This window comes from Aotus nancymaae, unplaced genomic scaffold (genome assembly GCF_030222135.1).
Source record: "Aotus nancymaae isolate 86718 unplaced genomic scaffold, 86718_ANA_hifiasm-v0.15.2.pri h1tg000059l, whole genome shotgun sequence".
NCBI classification, from domain to species: Eukaryota; Metazoa; Chordata; class Mammalia; order Primates; family Aotidae; genus Aotus; species Aotus nancymaae.
The window spans coordinates 12,199,482-12,214,947 of record NW_026988473.1 but is presented as its reverse complement, the minus strand read 5'-3'; the positions used below and the strand labels follow the sequence as shown (position 1 = coordinate 12,214,947).

The 15,466-nt window shown below is 42.6% G+C and overlaps 1 protein-coding gene across 24 annotated transcripts in view; it reads left to right on the top strand.

Moving 5' to 3' along the window:
• Positions 1-15,466, top strand: part of CTNND1 (catenin delta 1) — a 55,746-nt gene that overhangs the window by 17,994 nt on the left and 22,286 nt on the right. For 10 of the 24 annotated variants that reach the window (XM_012476445.2, XM_012476443.2, XM_021676465.2 and 7 more), the window contains exons 2-4: positions 10,285-10,403; positions 12,122-12,410; positions 14,452-14,523. The exons of 2 other annotated variants lie outside the window; for them this stretch is intronic. In XM_012476445.2, the coding sequence (XP_012331868.1) occupies positions 12,216-12,410; positions 14,452-14,523 (267 nt within the window). In that variant the 5' untranslated portion in view covers positions 10,285-10,403; positions 12,122-12,215. Of the gene's footprint in view, positions 1-6,851; positions 6,900-10,284; positions 10,404-12,121; positions 12,411-14,451; positions 14,524-15,466 lie in introns of those variants that run through there. 12 more of the 24 variants (XM_012476454.2, XM_012476449.2, XM_012476453.2 and 9 more) reach the window with 5 other exon arrangements.

Below are 15,466 nucleotides of genomic sequence, written 5' to 3'. Positions count from 1 at the left end.
CCTCAACCCTTCCAAACTCTTAGATCCACACACAGTATCTTTCTGCTGATTCTTACAGGCCTGAGCTTTGTCCTACGTAGTGTTGGCTTGAGGGCAGAGAGGAGGGTTGTTTTCCCTGAACATGATAAGGAGCTGAGCAGGGCAAAGTGGGGGCTCTGGCCCGTGATTGGTAGACAGGATGCCCTGGAATGCGGTTGGCCTGCAGCCCAGAATCCAGCACTTTGTATTTGTTTGTTTCTGGGAGACTGTGGTCTGGTGCTACTGTGACAGGAAGTGAGAAAACTGGGAGTGGGGGAACAGAGAGGGGCGATGTCTTTGTGGTTCTCCTGTGAAATCTCTTTGTCCCTGGAGAGCAGCTCTGCTGCAGAGCTTTCCTGAGAAGAGAGCAGCCTTTGTGTGTCTAATGGGTCTCGGAGCATCTAGCTACTCTGAAGGATTAGGGAGTGTGAATTCTGACTGTGGCCTTTTGCGTTTAGCACTTGAGTTATATAAATGGCCCTGATCTCTTTAGCATTGGGAAGCTTACTGAGTTTTGTGTGTGCTACTATTATTTATGGATCTCTAGTATTTAATTAAGACAGGAATTCTAGAAGTAACTAGATGTTAAAAAATGTTAATTTGCTGTATATATTGCAGGTACCTTATTGGGTTTAAAAGGGACAGAAAGAAACAGGTAATGCTGAGATCCTTTACATTTTAGGTCTCATCCTTCCAATTGGTACCCTACTACATACAGATCAGGAGAAACTTACCCACTTAGTATTAAGAGTTACTGGTAATTCTCTAATGTTTGAACATAACTAAGGAATGCTTGGTAGTTTACTGGGATTTTTCTTCCCTAGCTCTAGACTGAAATAGCACCTGCAATACCCTCTCTCTTCCTTCCCTCTTTTCTCTCTTGTTTTGTGTTTTCTCTGCCTTCCATTCCAGCTTTGAAATAGACATCTCTTCTCACTTTGTGGATTGGGTGGCTGAGTCCTTAACTTCAAGCAAGCTGGCTGGTTCATGAGCACACACACAAACTCGCCTTTGATGGTCCAGGAGGACAGCTGCCCTAGAGGCAGATTGCTAACATACCACTAGAACAATCCTTCTTCTCTGTTCTTAAGCTGGCTAGCACAATCTTTACTGCCTCTAGTTCCTTCTGTTTCCCACCCCAGCTCTGATCTTTGCTTTTGGCTTAGTGAGATGTCACGTTAAAAATGAGAATAGGGATATTTGTGATTGGATTATTTTTTTTCTTGTGGTAGGGTTGAGGGGGTGATCAGAGAATGTGGCATGGAGCCAGCTTTCTAGAGCAGGCTTGACAGTGAAAGGATAGGTGATTTTTACAGAGTTGTGCCTCTTTTGTCCTTAGCACCTTTCCTCCCAAGTACCAGGTCCTTATAAAAGAGGAGATAAGCCAGGCACAGTGGGTCATGCCTGTAATCCCAGCACTTTGGGAGGCTGAGGTGGGCAGATCACCTGAGGTCCAGAGTTTGAGACCAGGGAGTTTGAGACCAGTCTGACCAACATGAAGAAACCCCATCTCTACTAAAAATACAAAATTAGTCGGGTGTGGTGGCGCATTCCTGTAATTCCAGCTACCAGGGAGGCTGAGGCAGGAGAATCGCTTGAACCTGGGAGGCAGAGGTTGTGGTGAGCCAAGGTTGCGGTGAGCTGAGATTGCGTCATTGCACTCCAGCCTGGGCAACAAAAGTGAAACTCTGTCTCAAAAAAAAAAAAAAAAAAAAAGGCGGGGGGAGCTAAATCTGGGGTAGACTGTAAGCTCTTCTTCCCAAATTGAGTAAGGTTTTGTTCTTTAAAGTGAAGGTAAGACCCAAAGATCTAGCTGGCTCCATTCCACCTTCTTTTGCCTCCTTCCCCTCTCTGCAAAAAAAAATGTTAACTTTGGGTTAACATCTCACTTGGAACTAGAATGGCTTTTTTTTTTTTCTTTTTTTGAGACAGAGTCTCAACTCTCTCACTCAGGCCTGGAGTACAGTGGCACAGTCTCAGCTAACTGCAGCCTGGAACTTCCAGGTTCAAATAATCCTCCCACCTCAGCCTTCTGAGTAACTGGAGCTACAGGCATATGCCACCAAACCCAGCTCATATTTTTGTACTTTTTGTAGAGATGGCGTCTTGCCATTTTGCCCAGGCTGGTCTCGAGCTCCTGAGCTCAAGCAGTCTGCCCGCCTCAGCCTCCCAATGTGCTGGGATTACAGGCTTGAGCCACCTTGCCTGGCCCTAAGAATAACAGTTAACTGCAGGAAGCATAGAAAATTCATACTCCTTCACTTTATCAAGAAGGAACATGGACTTGCAATAAAATGAGTTTCTACTACTTACTACTAGTTGATGAGCTTGGGCAAGGTACTAAATACTTCTGATATATAAGTAGTATACTTTTTTTTTTCTTTGAGACGAAGTTTTGCTCTTGTTGCCGAGGCTGATCTCGGCTCACCACATCCTCAGCCTCCTGAGTTCAAGTGATTCTCCTTCCTCTGTCTCCTGAGTAGCTAGGATTACAGGCATGTGCCACCACACCCGGCTAATTTTGTATTTTTTAGTAGAGACGGGGTTTCTCCATGTTGGTTAGGCTGATCTTGAACTCCCGGCCTCAGCATCCCAAAGTGCTGGAATTACATGTGTGAGCCACTGTGCCCAGCCAGTAGTATACTTATTTATAAAAAGAGGCCGTTACCTCTGCAAGTGTTGAAAGGATTATATGATAACTTCTAAGGGAAGAGCAATAATACACAACTTTTCTTCCCCTTCAAGGTAGGATTTTCTTCTTTCAGATAGGGAGAAACATTTCCTTCTGCTATCTGTCTGTAGCTGAAAAAGGACCTAACACTTCTGATTGATTTCTTCATAGATTGACATGTTCTATCTCCTTGTTTCTTGTCTCAAAAAGAAGACATACTCCAAACTTGATGAAAAGAATGCCTTGTTGGTCTTTTCAGGGTTTTGAGGAATTGGGACTGTGTAAATATGGCTCAATTACATGCTTCCACCTTTTCCAAGTTATTTTCAAATGATGGGCAAAGAGGTGAGGGAATGCCATAGATTGAAAGTCAGGAAGTTTGGTGAGAAGCTGCTATTTTAAAAAAGAAATATGAGCTCAAACAGTTGGGTGACCTCTAGTAAACTCTAAGGTTAAGCTTTTCCATGAATGTATTTTTTTTTCCTAGCCTAGGGTATGGGAGGGTAGAAGGTGTCCTAGTTAATTTTAGGATTTCTCTTTTATGACATGAGACTTAATACCTTTCCATTTCAATTAGACTTTTTCTTATTTTTCATAGTGCACCTGACTTCTCTCCGCTTGGAGGAAGGAGAAAGGCATTTGGCCTTTCCCCTTCCTTTAGTCTGACACCTCCCTTTTTTTTTTTTTTTTGCCCCTCCCTCTTATCTTTGTTTCTTTATCGGCCTCTCCCTAAAGCTCTGCTTTCTCCTTTTAAGGCTAGGTGAGGTGCCTTTGGCAAGGTTGCACAGGGAATCCAGGTAAGTAACTCTGTGTGTCTCAGTCTCTTCTCAGGGTAAGAGAAAACTTAAGCGTTATCTCTCCCAGTGGAGGGCCTTGGAGAGGCATGTGGCTAATGGGGGAGGAGAAGGAGGCGGCCTGGCCTGAGAGATCAGGACTTGTTAGACCAGTCCTGTGTGTGCGTCATGCATGCTCCACAGAGAAGCAGGTTTTATTTCTTACTGTACCCTTTCAGTCCTAGGCCCCCTCACTAGCTGAGAGCCACACCCTTCCTTTGCTTCAAAGCCAGCCCAGCATTTAGCCATTTTAGTATGTTATGGTTTGGTGGTGGGCGGGGGTGCGGGGGGGGGTTCCCAGAATACTTGGGAAGGGAAAAGACAGCAAGAAGAATGTTTTATTTGGTCTCAGAATTTAGGAGGTCATGGTGGTGGAGGTGAATATTTTTTTGAGTTACAGTAAAAACTTAAAATTTTGACAGTTAGCTTTGGGTAAGGATTATAAGACTAAAGGGAGTTTATGGTGCTCTATTGATGTATACAGGTTGCCTGCTCAACTTCCTTTTAACAAGGAGTATTAAAGAGTTTATTTTTTGTTTTTTAAAAAAATTCTTTTCTCTGACATTCCAATCAGAGAGAATGCATCACTCTTTCCTAAAAGGAGGGTGGTTTGCCCAGAGCCTTCCTTAATTCATCAGAAAAATTCATGGTGTACACAGTGAGACCTAGTTTTTCCTCATCAAAATAAGACAAGGCCATATCTAGAATAATTCCAGAATAATACAGGTTTTGTGACTTGAGTAGTGCTCAGTTGAGATTCTGGAGTGAGCAGAGTCCTTTTAATCTTAATGCAAATCAGCTTCAGGGACTTGGAGTTAACTGAAGGTGAGTCTTCCCAGTGAAGTGAGAAATGCTAGAATTGTTCTGACTGAGCTTCAGAAGGTGGAACATGGCTGGGTGCGGTGGCTCACACCTGTAATATCAGCACTTTGGGAAGCCAAGGCAGGTGGATCGCTTGAGATCAGGAGTTCGAGAACAGCCTGGCCAATGTGGTGAAACTCCATCTCTACTAAAAATATAAAAATTAGCCAGGTATAGTGGCACGTACTTATAGCCCCAGCTACTTGGGAGGCTGAGGCAAGATAATTGCTTAAACCTGGGAGGTGGAAATTGCAGTGAGCTGAGATCCCACCATTGCACCTGGGCAACAGAGCGAGACTCCATCTCAAAAAAAAAAAAAAAAAAAACCATAGAATATTAAGTGGAGGTAGGGTGGGGTACTTTGACTTTGGACTCTGGTACGAGCAATGATAAGAAGCCATAGAAAATCTTGGGAAAAATATTTCTTTGATTTAGAAATAAAATGGCAATTTTCTTTGTTTGTGGTTAAACCGGAATAATTTAAATTTGGGGTCAAGTGCCAGTTAAGGCAAGTAAATGTCTTTTAGGTATCTGGAGGGCCCGCTTCTCTGACTAGAATGTTATGTAATACAGTTCTGTAGTGTTACCGGTACTGTATTTTGTTGATTAGTATTTCTGCAGTAGGAGGCTTGGTATGCTATTTATTTATTTGTTTTTGAAACAGGGTCTTACTCTGTCACCCAGGTGGCAATGTAATGGTGTGATCGTGGCTCACTGCAGCCTGGACCTCCTGGACTCAAGCAGTTCTCCCACCTCAACCTCCTAATTAGCTGGGACTACAGTGTGCACCACCACACCCAGCTAATTTTTGTTTTTTTTTTTGTAGAGGCGGAGTTTCGCCACGTTGCCAAGGCTGGTCTTGAACTCCTGGGCTCAAGCAGTCTGCCCATCTCAGCCTCCCAAAGTTCTGGGATTACAGGTCTAAGCCACTGCACCTGGCCTGCAAATGGCTTTTTTCAAAATCCCAGCGCTTTGGGAGGCCAAGGTGGGTGGATCACAAGGTCAGGAGACTATCTTGGCCAACATAGTGAAACCCCGTCACTACTAAAAATGCAAAAATTAGCTGGGTGTGGTGGTGGACCTGTAATCCCAGCTATTCAGGAGGCTGAGGCAGGAGAACCGGGGAGGTAGAGGTTGCAGTGAGCCGAGATTGTACCACTGCACTCCAGCTAGACTGCTAGACTCCGTCTCAAAAAAAAAAAAAAGAAAGAAAAAAGCCATTTGCAATCCCTAGAATGACTGGGCACAGCGGCTTATGCTGGTAATCCCAGCACTTTGGCACAGTGGGAGGCCAAGGTGGGAGGATCACTTAAGCCCAAGAGGTCCAGACTGCAGTAAGCCATGATTGTGCCACTGTACTCTAGCCAGGGCGACAAGAGACCCTGTATTTAAAAAAATAAAAAAACCTCTAGAATGACATGGAAGTAGAGTTTTGCCTGTCATCGTTTTTAGAGGGCAAGCATAAATTTGTGACACTTTTTTTTTGTTGTTGTTGTTGTTTTTTGAGACAGAGTCTCACTCTGTCACCCAGGCTGGAGTGCAGTGGCGTGATCTCAGCTCACTGCAACCTCTGCCTCCCAGGTTCATGCGATTTTCCTGCCTCAGCCACCCAAATAGCCGGGATTACAGGTGTGTGCCAACATGACTGGCTAATTTTTTTATTTTTATTTTTAGTAGGGATGGGATTTCCCCTTGTTGGCCAGTCTGGTTTTGAACTCCTGACCTCAAGTGATCCTCCCGCCTTGGCCTCCTAAAGTGCTGTGATTATAGGCGTGAGCCACCACGTCGGGCCGTGACATTGGTTTTGATTTTATAATGAATAGATAGGAAAAAAGGAGGAGAGTTGCCTTTGGGCCTGGCTGCTGAAGACAAAATTTCTTTCCCAAAAGCCCAAAGATTGGTGAACTTCAGAGTTCACCCAGCCTATGGTTTTATATATATTAGCTCATTAAAACTAAACCCTGAAGAGTAATAGAAATGGAAGCTTACAGGGGTTATAACTCTTCCAAGGTTTCCTAGCTAGTTTTTGGCAGAGCCAGGAATTGGACAGTGGTCTTTTGACCCCTGATCTGAGTTTTATTTTGTTTTTCCCTCTACAAGTGAAGAATTCTTGTAGTTTTCAGGTCTGCTGCAAATGAAAGAGTGGAGCATGGGGAGGCTGGTTTATTCAGAAACTCTACCAACCACACCCCAAGCTCTAGTCTCTATAGTAGTAACAATATTACTGGCTTTTGGTGTGTCAAGACATTTTTCTAAGCACTTTACATGAAATGCCTCATTTAATCTCCACAACCACCCTATGTATTTTTATTCCTCCATTTTACAGAAAAGAAAGCTGCAGTTTTGAGTGGTTGATACTTTGCCCAAAGTCATATAGCTAATAAGTGATAGATCTGATACTTAAACCCAGGCAGGTAACAAAGCCTATGCACTTAACCTCTAAGAATCATAATTCCAAATTGTATTTCTTTAGCCAATTTACAGTAGAAGAAATCGTTCCCGGGACTGTGCTATTGGTAAGTGATTTGTTTTTTTTTTGAGACAGAGTCTTGTTCTGTCGCCCAGGCTGGAGTGCAGTGGCGCTATCTTGGCTCACTGCAACCTCCACCTCCCCAGTTCAAGCAATTCTTTTGCCTCAGCCTCCTGAGTAGCTAGGATTACAGGCGCCTGCCACCATGCCTGGTTAATTTTTGTATTTTTAGTAGAGACGGAGTTTCATCATGTTGGTCAGGCTGGTCTTGAACTCCTGACCTCGTGATCCTCCCGCCTTGGCCTCCCAAAGTGGTGCTGGGATTACAGGCGTGAGCCATCGTGCCCAACTGGTAAGTGATTTTTTTTTTTTGCCTTCCTATCCGGTTGGCATTGTCTGGTTGTTTGATCCTTCCGGGTATTTGATTCAATTTAACTTCTTTTGGTTTGGCGTTCTTACAGAAGAGACTGAGTTTTTATCATCATTGCTTGGATGAGGGATCTTTATTATGGATTATGGACTCTGGGTAATAACAGGAGGATCTTTCTAGTGTGGGTGGGATTTAGGAATGTAGGACCTATGGCTTGTTAAGAGTAAAGCTAAGCATTCTCAGAAAATCTAGTCTTAAGGGGGAATAACAAGTTTCACTTTATGTCTCCTCAACACCCTTACTTCAGGAATTGTTTGATGGTCTTTTTTTTTTTTTTTTGGTGAGAGCAAGTGTAATTAAAAATGTAAGTGGCAAACCCGGTATGGGCTGAACTTGTAAGACTCTTCTGGCTCAATCTGCCAAACTCAGCTGATGATTTGTAGTGTAATCTTTTTGATGTATATGGCATGGAGAAGGATCTTTTTTCCTTAAATCTGCAAGTTATGAGACCATTTACTGTAGCTTGCCCCACTCATGCTTTCTTTTTTCTTCCATTTTTTTTTTTCTGTTTTCTCACTTTTATGTAGATATTATGGATAACTCTTGAGCCTAAAAAAAAAAAAAAAAGTAGAACCCTTTTCTTTCCCTGTTTTCCTGTGATAGTTGAGAAGAAATCTCTCAAAGGTTGTAGAGGAGAGGATCTGGACCATCCATCTTGTACTGACTGCATTTCTTTTTTTTTTTTTTTTGAGATGGAGTTTCGCTCTTGATACCCAGGCTGGAGTGCAATGGCGCGATCTCGGCTCACCACAACCTCCGCCTCCTGGGTTCAGGCAATTCTCCTGCCTCAGCCTCCTGAGTAGCTGGGATTACAGGCACGTGCCACCATGCCCAGCTAATTTTTTGTATTAGTAGAGACGGGGTTTCACCATGTTGACCAGGATGGTCTCAATCTCTTGACCTCGTGACTGACTGCATTTCTATTTGGACCTGACAGCATGGCATAGAAAAACACAGGCTTTGGAATGGCATAGACCTGGATTTAAATTCAAAATTTGCTATTAACTGTGAGACGTTGGGTAGTTTCTTCATCCATGAATCTTATTTGCAGTAAAACTTCTTTAGGGTTGTTGTAAGGATTGCCAAGGTAATAAATGTAAAACATTCAGTAATCATTAGTTTGTTTCACATTCCGTTTCTCCAAGGTAATAAATAGTTAAGTCCTCAAATACGGAATCAAGAACTTATGACGGATGTGTAATGCTATGATGACTTCCAAGCACAAGAGAAGTGCTCTGTGTACCAGAAACACTGGTATATATAGGTGGGACCTCCTAGTAAATAGATTTGGAGTAGGAAAAACCAGCCCATTCACTCCTTAGAACCTAGTTATGTTTTTGATCCAGTTGATTTCATCTACTAGTTCACAAAATAGTTTGAGGCTGAGACATTACTGTGAAGTAATGTAATTGGAAGAGTTAAAGTAACTCTTGAAACAACTTAATACCTTACATTTGTATATAACATACATTGTCTTACCTTACAACAACTCTGAGTTAGACGGGGCTAACTTCCTAACTCCTGGGAAGCAGCAATCTTTTTTTCTTTTTCCCCAATTTGGTTCCTGGAAACAGGGTAAATGGATTTGGCATTTTACAAGTGAGAACATGACAGAGCTTACTGCCATTGTTGGGTAGTAGTAGAACGAGAACTGGGACCAGTCTTCTGCGTTGCATTCTATCCCATATAACCTCTGCTTCTGACCTCTTTCAGGGAGAATATCTCCCCATGCTTTTAGACCTAGGAATCTAATCTTTTTGCTTAATTGTGCTGTCTTCTTTTCCAAATTAGAGCCAGGTGGTCAGCTTTAAAGCCATGAAGATGGTAGAAGCTAATGTGTCTCCAGATACTGCTTTCTGATCTAGAGCCCTGAGTATTTTTTGTCTTCCTTCCTAATTCTTCATTTAATTTAAGTTGCAGGACCATTTATGGTTATTTGTACACTTTCTCTTTGTAGCAGGGAATGTCACTGTATCCCCCATGGTAGCAGTAATTTGGGCTTTTATTAGCAAAGAAGATTATAGGGTGGAGGTTGCTCTAGTGGTAATTGCACTTCAGACCCCGTTGAAACTCAGTAACTGGAAGAATCTCTTTTGAGCTCAGAGTCCTCTTGGTGTGGAAGGTTCATAGGTCATTGTACATAGTGGATACGGGCAAGTACTTAAAAATAAGAAATGGAGAGGAAAGGGGAGCAACGTTTTTTTTTTTTCTTTAAATAAAGGTGCTTATTAAAGAAAGACCTTTGAGTGGCCTATTGGAATGTAGGGTAGGAATATGACAAAGTGGCAGTGGGTTTTGGACTGAAAGGAAGAAGAGTTGATAAGTGGTTGTGGGACCTCTGAGCTGGGGTAGGAGGAATTTAGGGAAGGGCTACCACGTTCTTTAAATTTAGGGACTGGATTGATTCAGGAGTTTATTGGGCACTTATTTATCAGTTTTTTTTTTTTTGGGTACTCTTGTTTGTTGAATTCCATATAGACAAACAGGCCCAAGCATTTGTGCTTGGTGAGGCTCTGGGGAGCGTGGGAAAGGGAACTGAAGCAAAAGGCTCAGCCTAGGCCAGTCTCCACATGTCTTCCCCACACAACTTTTGCATTGGTTTCTCAATGTCTTTGTGGGCATGCTGGGACTGGGCTTTGAGGTTTCTGCCTTAGGGGTGGGAAGGGAGGGGGAAGGGCATTCCAACAGCAGTTTTTTTCTTTTTCCCCAATTTGGTTGCTGGAGAACAGGGTAAATGGATTTTTGTACGTATTATAACCTGTTCCTGGTTATATATGGGAATACAGGTAGAAGAACTCTCACATGACAGTAGAATCCAAGTTTTAATGAAAATGACATCCAAGCAAAGTCCAAATGGCACTTGTCACGTTAAGCAATTCCAAGTCATATTTTAAATTACTTTTTTTCATTCTGATTATTGCCCCTTGCTCTTCTTGTTTTTATGTATTGGGTATATTTTATTTTTCTCTCATTCCCATTTTTCCTTCAAATATTTCTGCAGCTCTCTCCTTCCTGCTTCCTCCTTGCTGTGGTGGCTGGGATGCTTCTTCCATGATTATTTGAATCTAGACTGGGCACTTCTCTGTGTTAAACCAATCAGTTGCGACCTTCTCTTAACAGGTGTGTATGGAAATATGTTTATTAAATATAAAAAATCTTTTTAAGAAATATATATTTTTATTCCTATCATGTCATAGCAGAAAAACATCTTTTTAAATACCTTTTTTCTTTAGGGGTTGGCAAGAGGGTGGGAATAGGGGAGATTTATTTCAAAACCTGTCTTTCAACATTGTATATTTTGGACTGGCATAAAGTCTCTCATAGCTATAAGAGAGAAAAAAGCCATTGAGTCCAACAAGGTATGACTAATGCCTCTTAAACCTCCTGTTTATATGATGGTATGGAGAAGTCTTCATTTCTATATAACTATCTTTTATTGTATAGATAGCACACAAAACCCTCTAGATACCTGGATATTTATCCTGCGTTGGAACAAATAAGGGGGTAAAAAGATAGTCTATTTAGAGCAAGGGCATCCAATCTTTTGGTTTCCCTGGGCTACACTGGAAGATGAATTCTTGGGCCATAAATAAAACACACTAAGATTAGCCAATAAGCTAAAAAAAAATTGCAAAAAAATCTCATAATATTTTAAGAAGTTTGTGGTGGGCTGCATTCAAAGCTGTCCTGGGCTGCATGCATCCCATGGGCCATGGTTTGGAAAAGCTTGAGTTGGAGCTTTCTGCAGGATTGTAGAGATGTAGGAACTTGCAGCCATTGATGTGTGGAGGTTAGGATATACTACTGTGAGGTGCACTTTCAGAGGTTGAAGCTAATACTCCTTTTCCTACACTTCCCAAAGAGCTTAAGTTTCTTGAAGATAGTGTTTTTTTACACATAGAGTTTTTTGTGGTTCTGTTACTCTGTTGTCTCCATTAGTCAAGGAATGCATTTTAACATCAGTTTTATATTTAGCAAACTATAGTAGTATAGTTTTGGAAGTAGAAAGGCCATTTTATGAATGTATTATTATTTTTTTGGAGGCAGAGTCTTGCTCTGTTGCCCAGCCTGGAGTGCAGTGGCACCATCTCTGCTCACTGCAACCTCCATGTCCTGGGTTCACACAATTCTCATGCCTCAGCTGGGATTACAGGTGCCTGCCACCATGTCTGGCTAATTTTTGTATTTTTAGTAGAGACAGGATTTCTCCATGTTGGCCAGGCTGCTCTTGAACTCCTGACCTCAAGTGACTGCCCACCTTCGCCTCTTAAAATGCTGAGATTATAGGTGTGAACTACTGTGCCCAGTCTACTTTGGTTTCTTACTTGGCATTTTAATTTAGCATAGTAATTTTTTTTTAAATTTTGCTGCTACTAAAGTAGTTTTAGTGGTTAGTTTTGGGAGAGGTTAAATAAGATCTGTATTGCCCTATTATCTCTAAAAGTGGCTTGTCCCTGCAGGATAGTGAATGCTTGTCTGTACCATAGAGTTACACATTTCATTGAGTTGATACCAACAGATTTTTTTCAGGGAAAAATAATTCAGTCTCATAATTACAGCACCTGGCCACATTCTTCCACTCCGAACAGTGTATAGACTTAGATTTAATTGCATCTTTCCTTTAAATAGTGATTTCTGGTGGGATGTTGAAGAAAGCATAGTGGGCAAAGGATTCCACTTGAACAGACACTGGTGATGGGCTCCCAGGCTTGGCGGTGGCTTGCTTTTTGCACTGCAGTAAAAACACGAGAGGGCATCTTTGGCTCTGGGATTAATAATTCATCTGTCTTCTCTGACCTGTGACCTTTTCTCTCCTTTCTCTTACCCTTTCCCGGTAGTGTGAAGTGAGGGGGTCTCTCTCCCTCCTTCTCCTCCCTCTGTGATTCACCTTCCTTTTTACCCTGCCCTGCGGTGGCTCCGCCCCTTACCTTCATGGACGACTCAGAGGTGGAGTCGACCGCCAGCATCTTGGCCTCTGTGAAGGAACAAGAGGCCCAGTTTGAGAAGCTGACCCGGGCGCTGGAGGAGGAACGGCGCCACGTCTCGGCGCAGCTGGAACGCGTCCGGGTCTCACCACAAGATGCCAACCCACTCGTGGCCAACGGCACACTCACCCGCCGGCATCAGGTAACCCCTCTCTCCATCAGACCTGCAGGTAGGACTTTGGCATGGTCACAGAGAGGCTATGATCCTTTTTGGGAAGCTCTTCTCCTTTTGGTGATGAGCTATCCAGTGCCCGTTCTTCCAGGGATTTTTTTTTCCAGGAGTGATAAATGCTGATAAGAGACAAGGAATATTGCTGCTGGACTGAGTTGGATGGGCTTACTTTCTCTAGAAGCATCCATCTGACTTCCTATTTTGCTGGAGTAGGTTTTCTGGGGTGGGATACAATTCTAGTAATGGTAGATAGTAGCTATACTCAAGTTACTTTTGTTTACTGATTTTTTTTTCTTGGTATCAAAAATTCAGGAAAGTAAATGCCCACTTAGTGGTTGGGCATCCTGTGTGCTCAGCTCTAGTTCAGTTTCCCTGAGGAAACAGTCTGTACTCAGGTGTGGCACTGTCCATAAATTGTGTACTCCTGCTCCATATTGCCCTTGTGGGCTCTTTTTGTTGGCTGTGTAAATCATGTGTTGGAGGAAGGGGTCATTGTTAATTCTGTTGGTTAGAGTTGGAGAGGGAGCATCATGCTGCTGTTTAACCCAAATAACCACAGGAGCCAGTGGTCTCTGGGTTGGTTGACTCTGTGATGTGACTCTGGAGATTGGTGTTAGAAATGAGAAGTATCTTGTGTTTCCTCTGGTTTTTCTAGTCTGACTTTGCTGTGATGTAATCTGTCTGAGGTTTTTGTGTGTGTGTGTGTGTGTGTGTGTGTGTTGCACGCGTGTGCGCCATCGCCTGATAGACTGCATCTTTTGAGAGGTCTCTGGGTGGGAACCAGAACAGTGCTCTTGCCCTGATAGTCCTTTTCATTCTTTTTATTGAGTAATTTATTTTTTAAGATAGAGAAAGTCCCTCATACTGAGGAACCTTGTAGTTGAGTGAGATAACAGAATTCCAATTGGGGGATAAAGGAATTTGAGGGAGGCAGCATGCTTGCAATGTTCCTAGGATTGTTACAGGAACTGTAGTAGAAAGTTGGGGATGAGATTATATTGAAAGGAGAAAGCAGGATTGCTCAGGCTTAGAGGTGCTGGGGAATTCCAGGATTCAGTATGTGGTTTCTCTCTTATTTTTAACTTCTACTTAGCAGTAAAACCACACCCTTCCTTCTTCCTGAAAGTAATGTTTAACTTCCTCTCCCTGCAGCATTCACTCTCTATATAATGGGAGTGGGGTGGAGGAAGAGTCTCCCAAGGTGGTTGGATCTCACTGTTCTACTGGGAGAGGAGCAGGCAAATGTATTTTTATGTGGTATAATGTCATTAGATTATTTCCTGCTGCTTAAGTCAGAGCAACTTCTGGATGACATTTTGGAATGTATTCTGTGGCTTTAATAATTGTTGGTAAAGATGTTTAGCCTTCTGTTTTCTTGAGGGCAGTTGGGATACTTGTTTTTGTACTTGGAAAGGGAGACTCATATCTCTTTTTTTTAAAATTTCTGTTTTTTTTTACATTAGGACATGATAGCCATCTTGCTTCTTTCTTTAAAAAGCTGCTGGGAATGGGAGTTTCCAGTGGTAGTACTGCATGAAGATTCATGAGACTATAAAGAAGCTCTTTGGAACCCACCCCCCCTTAGCCTTTCCAACTTTCCTTACATTCTTATGGATTTCCAAGAAGGCTGCATGTAGGGGAACTTATCTCAGTCTCTGCTATTTATTCAGCAAATAGTTTTTGAGCACCTGTTATGTGCCAGGCACTGCTAAAGGCACTAGAGAATATATCACTAAACTAAACTTATCCCAAAAAACCCTCTGCCATCATGGAGGTTACGTTCTTATGTTCCAGAGACCCTGTCTGCCAGAGTTCCAGGCCTGATTTCCAATTTTGAGGAAAGTGCTAAACTAACGAGTGATACGGTTCTTTTATGAGCACTGACACAAGAACTCCAGGCCACACCTATCTTCTTTAAAGCCCTTTTCCTATTTGGAAAAAAGATCATTTGTGTTTGATAGAGCAAAAGAAGGCCACAAAATGAATTGTCTTCTTGTGGGCTGTGTTTCAGAACGGCCGGTTTGTGGGCGATGCTGACCTTGAGAGACAGAAATTTTCAGATTTGAAACTCAACGGACCCCAGGTAATTCTTTGGCTCAAGACCTGGGTTGCTTCATTCATATTTTCTTATTTCCCCAGGCTGTGAGAGCATATTGGTGTCTTGTAAAGTGCCTGGCACATTGTATACACCCATTAATTAGTTTTTTTCATTTATAAAAACAAAGAAATGGAGCTTCAAAGTATATATGTAGTTTTGTTTTGGAAATAATTTTAATGACCACTGATCTTTATGACTATTTTTCCTCCCCACTGCCACCCCATTTGATCCCTAAGCACTGTGTTTCTTTTCTAGAGACAGTAGGCTTCTACTTTGCAGCAGAAAACCCTACCTAAAATCTGGCTGGTCTTGAGCCTTTTTAGATAGTATCTGAAGAGTAACACAGAGCCAGTCAAAAGATGGCTCTTATTGGGATTTTCAGGTTTATCTTAAAAGTTCTTTATTTCAGGCCGGGTGTGGTGGCTCATACCTATAATCCCAGCACTTTGGGAGGCTGAGGTGGGCAGATCACCTGAGGTTGGAGGTTCGAGACCAGCCTGACCAACATGGAGAAACCCCATCTCTATTAAAATTAGCAGGGCGTGATGGTGCATGCCTGTAATCCCAGCTACTTAGGAGGCTGAGGCAGGAGAATCACTTGAACCCAGGAGGCAGAGGTTGTGGTGAGCTGAGATCACGCCATTGCATTCCAGCTGGGCAACAAGAGCAAAACTATCTCAAAAAAAAAAAAAAAAAGTTTTTTATTTTGGCCAGGTGTGGTTTGCTCATTCCTATAATCTCAGCACTTTGGAAGGCTGAGGCTGGAGGATTTCTTGAGCCCAGCGGTTCAAGACCAGCCTGGGCAGCATAGTGAGACCCTGTCTCTACAAAAAAATAAAATTAGCCAGGCATGGTGGTGTGAGCCTGTAGTTTCAGCTACTCAGGAGGCTGAAGTGGGAAGATTGCTTGAGCCTGGGAGGTTGGGGCT